Source organism: Daktulosphaira vitifoliae, unplaced genomic scaffold (genome assembly GCF_025091365.1).
Source record: "Daktulosphaira vitifoliae isolate Bord-2020 unplaced genomic scaffold, ASM2509136v1 Scaffold_3, whole genome shotgun sequence".
NCBI lineage: Eukaryota > Metazoa > Arthropoda > Insecta > Hemiptera > Phylloxeridae > Daktulosphaira > Daktulosphaira vitifoliae.
The window spans coordinates 41,683,037-41,697,693 of record NW_026099574.1 but is presented as its reverse complement, the minus strand read 5'-3'; the positions used below and the strand labels follow the sequence as shown (position 1 = coordinate 41,697,693).

The 14,657-nt window shown below is 24.1% G+C and overlaps 3 protein-coding genes across 3 annotated transcripts; 1 reads left to right on the top strand and 2 right to left on the bottom strand.

Annotated features, from left to right (window-relative positions):
- Positions 1-23: 23 nt before the first annotated feature.
- On the bottom strand, positions 24-5,277 carry LOC126902893 (NADH-ubiquinone oxidoreductase 49 kDa subunit). Its single transcript, XM_050680582.1, has 10 exons — positions 5,088-5,277; positions 4,768-4,993; positions 4,504-4,705; positions 4,045-4,232; positions 2,950-3,113; positions 1,942-2,061; positions 1,757-1,886; positions 1,372-1,468; positions 335-475; positions 24-257 (listed from the first exon to the last, which is right to left on the bottom strand). Exons 1-10 carry the CDS (start codon positions 5,156-5,158, stop codon positions 220-222), a joined length of 1,377 nt encoding a protein of 458 aa, XP_050536539.1. The 5' UTR covers positions 5,159-5,277; the 3' UTR covers positions 24-219.
- Positions 5,278-5,383: 106 nt separating this feature from the next.
- Positions 5,384-6,613, top strand: LOC126902895 (39S ribosomal protein L27, mitochondrial). Its single transcript, XM_050680584.1, has 3 exons — positions 5,384-5,575; positions 6,094-6,263; positions 6,316-6,613. Exons 1-3 carry the CDS (start codon positions 5,527-5,529, stop codon positions 6,517-6,519), a joined length of 423 nt encoding a protein of 140 aa, XP_050536541.1. The 5' UTR covers positions 5,384-5,526; the 3' UTR covers positions 6,520-6,613.
- A 160-nt stretch (positions 6,614-6,773) lies between these two features.
- Positions 6,774-10,959, bottom strand: LOC126902894 (uncharacterized). The gene is made up of 6 exons (XM_050680583.1): positions 10,858-10,959; positions 10,487-10,708; positions 9,199-9,246; positions 8,426-8,578; positions 7,411-7,481; positions 6,774-7,025 (listed from the first exon to the last, which is right to left on the bottom strand). The coding sequence occupies exons 2-6, from the start codon at positions 10,695-10,697 to the stop codon at positions 6,867-6,869; spliced, it is 642 nt and encodes a 213-aa protein (XP_050536540.1). The 5' UTR covers positions 10,698-10,708; positions 10,858-10,959; the 3' UTR covers positions 6,774-6,866.
- Between the last annotated feature and the right edge of the window lie 3,698 nt (positions 10,960-14,657).

The window sequence follows — 14,657 nt, the reverse complement described above, 5'->3', positions numbered from 1 at the left end:
TAATAGAATTGAAAAAAGTACAATTTAATAAATATCATAGTAAACACTACTCAAAAATGTATTTATTTAAGATAGAAAGTAACATACATTTTTACAATACATTTCTTGTAAAGTAGTTGTAACTGTATATACAGCTTATGACTGGTTGTTTATGAATTATCAACATAAAAAAAAAGTAAAGAATTTTAACTTATTACTTAAAATTAAATTAAATAGAATTCAACGATCAATTTCTCCAAATACAACATCCAGAGTACCTAAACAATTTTTAGAATTTGTTAAATATTTATTGTTAAAATTCAGTCATTTGATAAAAATATTTGTTCATATATACCTATAATTGCTACTATATCAGCAAGGAAATGTTTTTTTCCTATTTTATCTAAAGCTGCGAGATGAGCAAATCCTGGAGCTTTAATTTTACACCTATATGGTTTAGATGATCCATCAGATACTAAATAAACACCGAATTCACCTAAAACCATAAAAATGAATAAAGTGTAGGGAGAACAGAGCTAGTTGTAGCAGGAGTAAGTTGTTACAATTTAAATATTTAAATATTAAATTTTAATAGCGCTTTGCATATCATATAATTTCATACATAAATTAATACCATCAAATTTTGTTAAAACAAAGATATAAGGTGTGATATTTTTCTGTGAAACCATATAAGTATTATTGTATGATAACATAATACAAACGTTAAACAAAAAATTCTATATGAGGCTATTGTTTCAATTTCATAGGAGCAATTTATTATAGTATATTTATTAATAAAAAAAAAAAATGCTTGGTTAATTTAATAATATTAGTATAATTTATTTTATTTAGATTGGAAGATCGCTGAAGCTAAAGACAATGTTTATAAATAAATATAAAAATGCTACACAATTTATTTTTTGAGAAAAATAATAAAATTGTATAAAATAAAATTTTATTTTTCATTTATTATATCTATAAAATTTTAATTCATAAAGCGTTTATTACCATAATATTTTATTATAAGAATCACTTTTTTTGCTATTTCAAAATAATATATTAGAAAATAAATACTGTAACAACTTACTCCCGGTATGTAACAACGTATCCCACTTAAGGATAAGTTATTACATTTTGATCAATTGAATTTATAGGTATTTTTTTGGTATTTAAAAAAACAAATTTATTGAATAATTAAAAATTTTAGAATCTAGAGGTTATTAATTTAAAAAAATTTGGATAACTGATGAAGTAAAATGATTAAAAAGAAAAAATGAAAATTGCAATACTTTCTCTACTTAAGTTAATTTATTAACAGTATACAAATTTGAGGAGGTTCTTATTTTTCCTGTATTTTCCTTAATTTTATATTCAATAAATAAAAAGTATTACCTTTAGGTGCTTCGATTGCTGTGTAAGTAGCACCAGGTGGTACTTGATAGCCTTGGGTAAATAATTTAAAGTGATGAATTAACGCTTCCATTGAATTCTACAAAATATAAGAAAGTTTGTGAATTATGAATCTTATATAATTATAAAAACTAATTAGGTTAGACAATATTTGATAGAACATAATTTATTATGTATAACTAATTTAACTTAAAATATTTAATCAGTCTCCAGTATTTCTTTTATGTATAAAACATTTGAAACATTTTTTCTTAAATAATTGGAATTTGTGGATAGTAAAAAAATAATGTATTTTCTCTATAGTAATTCCAACTAATAAACTAATTTTAACTGAAAATAAAAATTATTTTAAGTATATTATAATTACTTTCATTTCTGATCGAGATGGTGTTGTAACTTTCATATCGTCAGTTTTAACTTCTCCTGCAGGCATTTGATTTAAGCATTGTTCAATTATTCTAATTGACTGCCTCATCTCAGCCACTCGACATAAATATCTAAAATACATTAAATTGAAAACTTGTAGGATTAATCAAAATTAGATTATATTACCTATCATAACAATCGCCACGAGTTCCAATTGGTACATCAAAGTCTAAAAGATGATACGCATCATATGGCTGTGTTTTACGCAAATCCCATTTGATTCCAGAACCACGTAACATTACACCACTAAAAATTAAAACATAAAATGAATACTAAAATAATTCATTAGTGTTTATTAATAGAAATAATTAGTATTTCTTTTTAAAATTCTTTTTTTCCTTTTTATTTAATTTGTTGTATAAGTAGGAATATTTACACGTAAATTGTTGAATACAATAACTATTTTATAGTTTTCCTATTCACAAGGGTAAATTTTAAAACTTGAAAGCATTCAAAACACCTTATTAAGAATTCAAAAGAATTTTATTTAACACAGTACCACTTTCATACTATGATCCACTATTTAAAAATCTTTCTAAGAAATTTTTTGGTACTTAAAGGTTAAGATTTAATTTTGATTATTTTTAATTTATAAAATGAAATTATTACTTTTTAGAGTTTATGGAAAAATATTTTTGTGTAAACAAAAAAACAGGAAACACAAGATATAAATATTCAATATAAATACTGATAAAACTAATTTAGATAATTATAGTAATAACTCGGCAGCAAATAGATCATGCTTAAATGTCATAAATTCAGTACTGACATTTTTATTTTTCATAATGTATTTATTTTTAATATTTACCATAATATTAAATATGTTAATAAATTGTTTCATTTATTTTTATTATGTGTCAACAGATTTTTATAATTTTTACCTAATTATTTGATATATCAATTTTTCAATATATTTTTGTAATGTGATGTAGTCCCATAATTATTATAAATTAAAATTACAAAAACGTTTATTTATTTATTTATTTTTTTTAATAAAATTATAATCTACCTTTATCATATTATAGTAATAAATTATTAGTTAAATATATACAATTTTTTAAATTAATTTGTCAGTAAATTACATTTAACTATCAACTGAATTTCCCTTGTAAATGTAATATATGATATATTTACCTGAAACCTAAATTTAAAGCATCTTCTGCACTCACAATACCAATATCTCGAGTTCTAGCTATCCAAATACCATTATTAGTAAGCATATCTTCTGTTTCATCAATTCTTTCACCAAATTTTGATGTAAATTGATAAATATCATCCAATAAACCAAGTGGAATATCCTATAGGTAAAAGTTAAATAAATTTAAACTAATAGTTTTTCAAATTATTAAAAAAAAACATTTCAGGTTATATTAAGGTACAATCTTTTATAAATAAAAATTAAAAAACCCAGCACAAGGGGGTCGCGTCATAGTGGAACCGTGGTATAGTTGGATCAAGTATAATGATATCTGACAGTGATTAAAATCACTATCAAAAATAAACGCTTCGATGCAAATCTTTAGATTGTGTTTAATTTTTAAAAAATTGGTGTATTATTCCAAAAGCTACATGATCTGCTAGTTCCTTATTAATATCCTGATTAAGATAAAGTATGTCGAATGAAAAAGGGATTATTAAAAAATATTATTTCTCATAAAAAAATTATGTTGATCCATACACTTTTCAATAAGTTATAGCATTATAAAGTTTAAAATATAAAAAATTTATATATTTTTATATATAAATATAAAAAATAAAAAAGAATTTTCACACAAAAATAGCATTCGGTAGCCATTTTCACCATGAAGACAAGTCCAGAGGTCAAATTTTTTTTTTTTCAAATTAAAGTATATTACATTAGCTTTAATTTAAGATATATATAAAAGTGTCAGATCTTCCAGAACATTTTCAAAAGTTAAGTTGAATAAGTTAATTTTTTGTGAAAAAGTTGTCATTTTAAATCCCCCCCTGTGGGCAGATAAAGGGTCAAATTTACAAAAAAAATATACCAAATGATAGGTAAAGATATCAAGCATCTAGTGGTAACAGACACAAAAAAAAAACACATCATAGTAAAACCAATACCTTAGCTTCACATCGAAGCTAAAATATAATGTAAATGATTAATAATATATAGGGACAAAATAAGCAAAACATAGCCATCTGATTGATAATTACAATTTTTGAAAAAAAAATCTTTTAAAAGAAATAAAAATTTAGAAAACTAACTTGAGAAACTCCTCCAGGGCGAATGTATGCTGCATGCATTCTTGCACCAGAAACACGTTCATAAAATTCCATCATTTTCTCTCTTTCTTCAAAAAGCCAAAAGAAGGGTGTCATAGCACCCACATCTAATGCATGTGTACCAACAGCCATAATATGATTTAATAAGCGAGTAATCTCAGCAAACAGAGCTAAAACCCAATTGATATTTTTAGATAAAAATACTCTTATATATCTAATCTTATCTTATATATAATATATATATTATATTAATATATATATATATATATATATATATATATGTTTATATTAAAAGAATATACATATTTTGAATACAATTGTTTTTAAAATCATTAATATACAGTAATAATCTAACAATCATTTAGTAATTATAGACTTTCAAAAAATGTATATTCTTTTGTAATAATTACACACAATGATTAATAAATAAAAATAAAATACTTCTAATATATTTAGCTCTGAGTGGTACTTCTATGTTCAAAAGTTTTTCTACAGCCAATGAATAACATTGTTCATTACACATCATTGATACATAGTCAAGACGATCAAAATATGGTAGTGCTTGAGTATATGTTTTATATTCAATCAATTTTTCAGTGGCTCTATGTAAAAGTCCAATATGTGGATCAGCACGAATGACAACCTAAAATCAATTTTTTAATAAAATAGATATCAAGTTTTGAATGTATATAAATAATATTATACTTCTCCTGATAGTTCAAGTACTAAACGAAGCACACCATGTGCTGCAGGATGTTGGGGTCCAAAATTTATGGTCATATTCTTAACTTCACGTTCTACAGGTTGAATATTTGAATTCCAAGCTTGAACTTTCCAATCACCTGCTTCCTCAGGTACAAACATAACAGGTTGTTCAAATTTTTTCATATCTTCCACACCTGGATACCATTTTGAAGCATTTCTTATGTGTCTATAAATTTAATTTAATTAAGTAATTTTTAACATATTGCATTAAATTATAAAGTGTAATTTAAAGCTCAGCTTATGAAGAATATACTACTCACTGGTTCATTGACAAGTACTTAAATAGGATCCCTACATTATTCTTCCTAATTAAATTAATGACTGACGACATTTTTAACTATTAATAATTTAGTTAATCCGAGAATAAAATAATAATAAAGATGAAATAATTTTTTAGAATTTATTTGAGAATTATATTTCTGAATTCCGAACTAATCACTTTTTTGTTATCACCTTGTATAGGTCTTTCTTGGAAGAATATCATATTTCCTTATCATTAAATTATTATATCATTTAATCAAAATAATATATACATGTTAAACTATAACTGATTATAATAAGATCCAAATACATGAAATGTTTTAACTATTATTTTACATTTGAAATGAGCGATTAATATATTATTAATTTTTATTTATTTAAATATAGTAGTAATTAGAAAATTTTCAATAAAGTCTTTTGTATAAAATAATTTTTAATATGTACAAGTTTTCACTTTCTAATATAATTTCATCAATACGTTCACTTAGTAAGTTATATATCTATTTTTTTTTCAATATTTAACCTTATAGTAAAGTATTAATTCTGTTACCTATTCCTTAATATAATTGCCTTTCATTAGTTAGAAAATTCGAAACCAAATAGGTTTGATATATTTCTTAGTAAAAGGTGTTAAGAAATAAATATAGAACTTTTAATTAAACAAAATTTATGCCGTTTATCTAGCTCAGTGACCCAACATGTTTTGGGGTACATGTATGAGATTAGACTTTGTTGCCTTAGCGTAGGTAATTCTGTAGGTTTGGCACAAGCAATAACTTTCAAAAAGGATGTTAAATATAAATAAATAATTATTGGATTTATTAAATTATAACAATTTTAATAATACTAATAAAAACAATTAAGTTTAAATAACAAAAATGTGCTTTCTACTTTCAATTAAGTTTTATAGAAAACAATATGCAGATTATAGTTTTAAAAAGTAAAACAAAAGTTCCTTTAGAGATATTTTTGTAATAAATTAATAAAAAAAAATTTTATCTGTAGGTCATATTCAAATACGTCATGCATCTAAGAAATCTGGTACAAGTACAGCTAATACAGGAGGTCGCGTTCGACCAAAACATAGAGGAATAAGGTATAATGAAGGATGTCACGTTCATGCAGGAACTATGTTGGTATTACAGAGGAATCTAAGATTTCATCCAGGATTACATGTAAGTATAAGATATTTTATATTAGATGTTTTCTTTATTTATACAATTATAGGTTGGATTTGGACGTAATGGTACATTATTTGCATTGGAAGCTGGTAAAGTTATTGTATCATGTGAAAAAATTGATCCAAAGTGGGATCATACGTGGATACAAAGGATATATACTGGAAGAAAAGGACAAACTATTTATAAAAAATTTTTCAATGTAATCCCTGAACCACAACATAATAGATTTAAACTTGTTGATGCCATTTAATTTATAATTTTTTTAAATTAATATATATATATATATTTATCAATTACGTAGAAAAATGTTTATATTTAGGTAAATAAAAGTTTTTGGTAAATTATGTTATTTTTTTTACAGTTAAATAAATATATTACCTAATAATGAAAATTTATTTAATTTTCAAGATGTAAACAGCTTTTTAAATAAACCTGAACATATTTTTCTCAAAATATCAGGTAAAAAAGAAGCAACTTAAATGGTTGTATTACAAAACTAGTTGATAAGCAAAAAAACAGTTTATTTTTCACAAAAAAAATTAATTAGAGGCATGTTTATGAGATAAGTTCTCATTAAACTCCACATACATTATTTTGTTAATCATAATCGTCATTACAGGATGAGCTACTGCTGCTGCTCATCGTAAATCTTGTACGACGAATGCTAATAGCTCGACGAATATCAATAACCAATTGGTCTGATTCTTGATCATCAGTCTTTGGCTTTTCCATAACTTTGATCACTGGTTTCACCGACTACATAAAAGGAAAAAATTAAACATTTAAATAATATATTAATATAATATTATAAGAATTTTTTAAGCATTTTATTTTAAGTATAATTATGGATTAATTATATCTCTTCTGACTCAGTATGTATAGGTGTACGAGTAATTGTAACTTGACACTGTAAGCACACATTTGTGTTTAACAATAAAATCAATAATTTATGATTAAGTTATTCATAAATCACACGAATTATACAATAATTAATGTATAAAATCATTAAAAAAAATCAGAGTAACTTTTAATTGCCAGAAAAAATAAATTTTAAGAAATTATTTTGATCATTGGTTTACGCATATTAAGGTATAATTTAGAATTTGCACCATACTCAATTATTCACTGTTAAAAAAATTACCTCCAACTTCACATCACATTTCAGTTCGTCCATCAAACTTTGATGTAGTGGAGGAGCTGGTGGAATGATATCTGGAACATTTTTATTCGTAGATAACATATATAAATATAATAATTCCTACATAATTATAAGTAATCGTATTTAAGTTTATCTTATAATATCTATACATCGTTATTAAAATTATTATACTTTTTAAACATTTTATCTTATGAATTCTGAAAATACATTCGCATATTATTGATTGAATTATAATTTCTATAAATATTTATTCATTTTAAAAATAGTTATATAACTAAATAACTTAACTATAGTGGCTTAGGTAGGGGAATTCAGAGAATAAGACCTAAAATGCCCTTAAATAAAGGGGGCTTTTCTTACTTTCTAGAATACTGATATTTTCTCTGTTATATTACAACTGTATTTATCAAGTATTAAGTATTGGTTCAAATTAGATTTCGAATTATTAAATATGTATTTAACACAGTATTATTTTTTAAATTACTGAGTGATTTTAAAGAGACCGGGTGAAACAGTTTTTTGAGTGTTTTGGTTTATATGCTGATATTATAATGAGTAAATTGTACTATTAAATTAAACAGAAATCTTATATTTACTCTTTATCATATTTTTTTTTAAGTCTCAGTAATAAAGGCCATAGATGATAATAAATATTTTATTTTTTATATAATATTATAAATAATTATTCATTTTTTAAAACAACTTAAATTTTTAATTTGTAAATTTTTTACAATTTTTGTAAAAAAATTAAGTATTTATAATTTTTTTGAGATAAAAATTTTAATTATAAATAATTACTATCAACACTGAGCTCCATTTAAAGGTTAATTGAAATTCTAAAATTCATGTTTCAAAACAAAAACATTTCTTTAAATTAATTCACCCAAAAATTATCTACATACAATTGTTGTTTTTTTTTTTAATGCAAATACCATTTTTTATTTGCATGTATAAACTTAATTATCGATTCTCTTAAAATGAAAAAATATGAAGCTACCTCCACTTTGCTGTAAACCTACGAACTCAGTTATTTTTTTGTTCATCGGTTTTTTCTTATCTTTGCGTTTTTTTGGTTTGCTATCATTATTTATGATATACTCAACAGTTTTCCTTAGTTTGATTATTTCTGACTTTAAAGTCCGAACTTCGTCTACAAATTGAAATATTTGTATAAATTAAGGAAACATTAAGATAATAAATTAGTAGTGTAGTCGACGGTACAATAAAGAATATTTAGGTCCACGGGTACATAAACATCGTATTTGATATATTAACGTTTATCCAGTTCATAAAATATTAAATACTACATAATTTATTATATTTTAAAGTACAATAACACAATTCTTTTTTGCGGAAATAAAAAAATTTAATAAAAAACTTACCACAGAACGGACACTTTATAGTTGGAACATATACAGAGTGAACATTTATCATGAATCACTTAACTAATGAAAAATTAAAAATAACATTGATAATTTTTTATTTAGTCGTAATTTTTTTAACATAAAAAGATAATATAAAAAAATTATAATGAAACCAAATGTCGTACAATGTAAAAAAAATTGTTCTTTTAACAACAAAAATCAATTTTATAACTATCCATCCCCTATTTATAGTTTTTGAATGACACTAGTACTCATAATCTTATTTAGGACTACATCAATGATATTAATAACTGTATATACGATTTAATACTTAAAATTTAAATAAATTTTAAATGTTAATATAAAAATAAAAAATATACAAATTATTTAACTCAAAATATATTACCTGAAGTTTTAGTCAATTTTTCAAAAATCAACTCCAAGGTTTCATTTTCTTTTGAAACATAAAAATTATTATGATGTAACAACATAATATATTCAATATTTATTCTAATTTCTAAGAATTATTATCAAGTATTGTCTAAATAGGGTTGGTTGATTAAAGATAATATATTATTAAACTGACGTCACTCGATTATCTAGGCTCTTTTAAAATCCTTTAATTAGGCAACAGGTTTTTTATTTTTTAATAGTAACTTCATTGTATAAAGGTAGAATTTTCAATTCTGACATAAAATAAGAGAATTTGATAAAACCAGGAATAATAAGAGATACTTATTATCACTCATTCAATTCATTTATAGCAATTATCTAGAAAATATTATTTCAAAGATCTTTATTAAAATTTTACATTTTAGTTCAAAATATGCATTACATTTGCATAGGGAACAGCGTCATTGAATTATATAGACAGTTACAATATTAGAGTGCCTTTGTGTTTGTTAAGATCTATACAATTTGGTGTTATAAAATATATTTGGCGCACTAAAATATTCTATTTTAACTAAAAAATAACTAAATAAAATTTCCCACTAATACATCGAATAAATAGTATTTAGCTAATAGTAATATAGTAAAAATTGTGTTCTTATATATTTTGTAGACNAATACATCGAATAAATAGTATTTAGCTAATAGTAATATAGTAAAAATTCTTAATATCAGTCAAATATTTTGCGATGGGTTTGGGTGTGGTGATTAAGCATATTAAATAACTTTTAGTTGTAATACTCAAAACACTTGTGCAAAATAAATAAATTAAAAATAAAAATGATTTGAATAGTGATTCTGTCTTTCCTGAATCTAAGCTAAATTGAGTAAACTGTATATCGTTCTTGTTAACTAAATTCTTATTTCATAAAAGGGTGCAATTAAAATGAGGTTCATATATTAATACATTTTGTATGAACTGCGGACCTCATTTTAATATACTTATCTGGCGTGGAGGATTAAATAGGCGGTTCCTCCAAGGCGAGGCTTGCTCATTTCACATTTTGTACCAGTAACTTTGAAGTCATTAATATCTAAATGAACTTTATTTTTACTTGAATCTACATTTAAGCAATGTATTAAACTAACAATGTATAGAAATTTGATGTTTTTCAAAAAATTTGTTCGCGCCGTTGTAATATTTTATAATAAATTTGCACTAAGTCTTTTCAGAAAATTATAAAAATAATGTATGTGTAAGAACTTATAAACTGTGGTTATATGTATACAAAATAAGTACAAACCATTTTCCTTCTTATCCATAAATACTTGTACTTTTGAGGGTATTGATGGAGGTGATTCTGGTGTAAGTTGAGCTTCACTACTCTTTGAATCACTTGTATGTTTCATAAAAATAACACTTACAGGTGTGCTGATTTCAGTTTTAGGCTTTTTCTTAAGTAAGTTCCTCATGGAGGTAACAAGTCTAGCAAATATGTTACTTCTTTGTGTCATATTTAAGTAGCCTATATTATTCGACAAAAAATAATATACCAATGCTAATAAATGTATGGGTTATGTATACGATTCAATAATTAAAATATTATACTTTAGAGAAAAAATTACAAGAATTTAACACTGTTTAAATTATACTTATTTTCATAATTATACTTACTTTAAATTATCCCTCACGACCAAAACAATTAAGTTATAAATAAAAAAAAAAGAATGTTTACACTCCTTGGTAAATAAAATAGTATTATATAAAAATATTTTAAAATAATAACAAGTTATTTGTTTTTATAAGAATAATTATTTTTTCAAATTTTACTACTTAGATATAAATCAAAAGATGACATTATCCTACTATAGTTGATTTCATTTTATTATTTTTATGCATGATCATTACTTTAGACGGAAATTTGGAAATCTTGGAAAAGCTTCATACTTTTTTAAGTTCCTAAAAATGATGAGTCATATGCATTTATTTCAAGAAAATATTTTTTCATCAATATCCAGACCCTTTAAATTTTACTTTACTTATGGTCGTATCAGTAATTGGTTACTTTTTTTAAGATAATTACAATTTCGGTATAAGTTTAAATTATCACTTAATACATATTGTAATGTACCTACACTCTTCAAAAAAATGTCCGAATTTGTTCAAACATATATAGATGTGTTTAACGCACATAACAGTGCATAGAAAATTTTTGATAAAAATATCATATTTTTTTCGAATTTTTCATAGGCACACTTTATGACAAAATTACAATATTTGGTTGTCAAATCAACTTGTGTATTAAAAATGTCAAACTAACCTATCTAATTATTTATTTCAAATTTACGAATTATAAGTTCCATTTTAATACATAAAATTTGATATGCTATTCAAGTACGTAATTAAAAAACTTAAATGATACTTATGTGTACAAATATAAAATTGTATATAAAAATCAATTCTAAAATATATAAAGTACTGTTAAAGATAATTAAATTTTAGTGTATCTTTCTATCATAAACAAATTTGCAGTAGATTAATTAATGTTTTTATTAAAAATTATTTCATAAAAATGTTTTGGATTCTTAATGTTTTGAAAATTTATAATGATATAGATAAAAATAGAGCTTTGAGCAATTAGTGAAATTAAAAATTAAATTGGGAAAGAATTTAGAACGTAAAAACGTATGTCTGTAATTAAGATAGGATAAGTTAAAAAAATTAAGAGGACGTCGTGTTTCCAATTTTCGAGTGTGAAAAATGCATTTTATACACTATGTACTGCATTTAGAGTAATAACACTCATTATTAAATCAAAACAATAATATTTTGGAGAAGATCTCATATTCGTCGTTAAAAATATAGCATTAATTACGATTTATTATAATAAACAGTACATTTTCAAATTTAATTATCATGCTTAATTTTTAGGTTACTCTCAAAATGGATATAAGATCGTTTTCGAAATATTATCCTCTTTTGGTTTTGTAATGAGTGATTAAGATCTAAACACAATGTACATACAGTTTTCATTTAATTGATCAAAAAATAAAAATAACCTTCAGAATTTTTTTTGGTTTCTTTAAGGTATATGTTTTTTCAATTTATCAATAATGAAGTATTTTTTGTGTTCATTCTTTATAGCTTATAATGACGTCGACTTTATTTTTTCAAATGGCAACATAATTAACTAGTTTATTTAATAGATAACGATATAATTAAGAAAATTATTAGTCCATAACAACTTTTGTACCAGTATTTAGGTGGTTATTGACATTTTTATACTTTGACGGGAGGAATAGCAAGGCCCGGAAATGATAAAAATAACAATATCCGTGTCTCACCTCAAACTATCACTGTAAAATGCTGGCATCATACTAAAAAATACACCTTAAACTTTTTTAATATTAAAATAAATAATTAAATTTTAGTTATGAACCAATGGTTGACGAGCATCAAATCGAATACATTATATACATTGGTGTTCATTTATGAAAAAAATTGGAAGTGCTAAATGGATTTTTGCCTCATCTTAAATTTTAGTTTTGTATAAAAATACATATATTTTCTTAATTATTTGGGGCTACGGCATCTCTTGAATGACTAATGCCTTCTAAGTAGTGATGGGCATAATCGAGATATTTCGATTATTGAAATCATATCTATTATATAATCGAGATATTCTGATTTTTTAAATAATATTGATTATTCTATAATCGAGTGATTATTTCTAATGATTTCTCGTTTATTATAAAAACAATGATTTCTTGATCTTGAAATGTATATAATCGAATAAAAGTTATTTCGAATGATGTCCATGAAACGATGAAACGAGAGAATACTATTTTTAAGTTTTTATTTAGCATAAATTATAGTCGAATTATTATTAAATTGTTGACTTCGAGTCTTCTTATTTTCAACTCGTTCAATCGCTACTCATGACAACACCTTATCTGTCACATTTTTGGGAAGTATGTGACGATTAGAACAAAGTTTTGTCCTGAACTGGCTAAACTACTGAGTTCTGATTCTCTCACTAGTTGTGAATTTATGAAAAATCAATTAGGTGTGGAATTAGGTGTTTTAATTATGATGGTCAAGCAGGCTATTGCTACCTTATCTTATGTTTTTATTTTTAAATTTGTTATCGGTTTTTTTTAAATGTAGGTAATAATTATTAAATAAAAAAAATAACAACTTGTCTTTTATTTAAAGCACTTATTAATAATGCATTATTAACAGGCCCGTCGCTAGGGTACAAGCAAGTCATGCATTGCTTTAAGGCGGCAAAATATTTTAAATATATTGAGGCGGCAAAATNGATTATCGATATTGCGTTCTGTTCCGTTTTCGACGTTCACCTGAACTGGTATATTTTTCTGTTAGTCTTCTTTTTTTTTTGGCGTAGATAGTGATAGCGAACGCGACAACTATATATATATATTTATAAGTAATTGTGCGTCCCTTTGGATACATACGTATATAGGTGTTATAGATAATTGTACGCCTTTTTGATTACGTATTAAGTAATTGGGCGCCTTTTTGGATTACGTAATAACTTATATTATCTTATAAATCAATTATTAAAAAATAAATAATAAATAAAAAAAAACACATCTTAGTAAAATTAATACCTTCTCATCGAAGCTAAAATTACACACACACATAAGTCGGTATCATCAGGCCCGTCGCTAGGGTACAAGCAAGTCATGCATTGCTTTAGGGCGGCAAAATATTTTAAATATATTGAGGCGGCAAAATTAAATTAATAATCGTCGAAAAAAAAATGAAGTAATATTAATATTTTATGTCTACACTGTTATCGTATTAATTCCGCTATTTTGTTGTGACTACGATTGATCAGTGCATAGTTATAATATAACTATACATATATACACTATATTATAGTGAATACTTTTATAACTATATATATATATATATACCTTTTAGATTATTGCCCACTACCCGTGTGGCCGGTATTCCCAAAAACCTATTTTATTTACTGATAATGAGAAAAACGACCGTCACCTGTTGGTATTTTTATTTTGTGCGTTATACATTTGTCGAATTTAACGAGAGTTTAGACCAATTTTTATCTTACTGAATTTCATTTCTCAACAATCGTCCATCGGTGAACAACATATGGAATACGGTTTAAGACGATGTCAAAGTAAAAGATAATCGGTATTTATTATATTTGATTGTTTTTGCTAAGATTAATAGAGCTCAAGTATTTTTAATTTTATTTATACTTCGTAGATTATAAAAAAAGATATTTTAATTATTGGTAGTTTTTGCTATCTAAAAACTTGTATATTATTTTTTGTTTATAAATCANAAACTTGTATATTATTTTTTGTTTATAAATCATTCAATATTTGTTATAATATTATACAATTACGCATTGACCATGTCGTCACGAAAACGACTTTCCGGGTTTGAATATAAAAAAATACGAGAAAATAAACAGAATT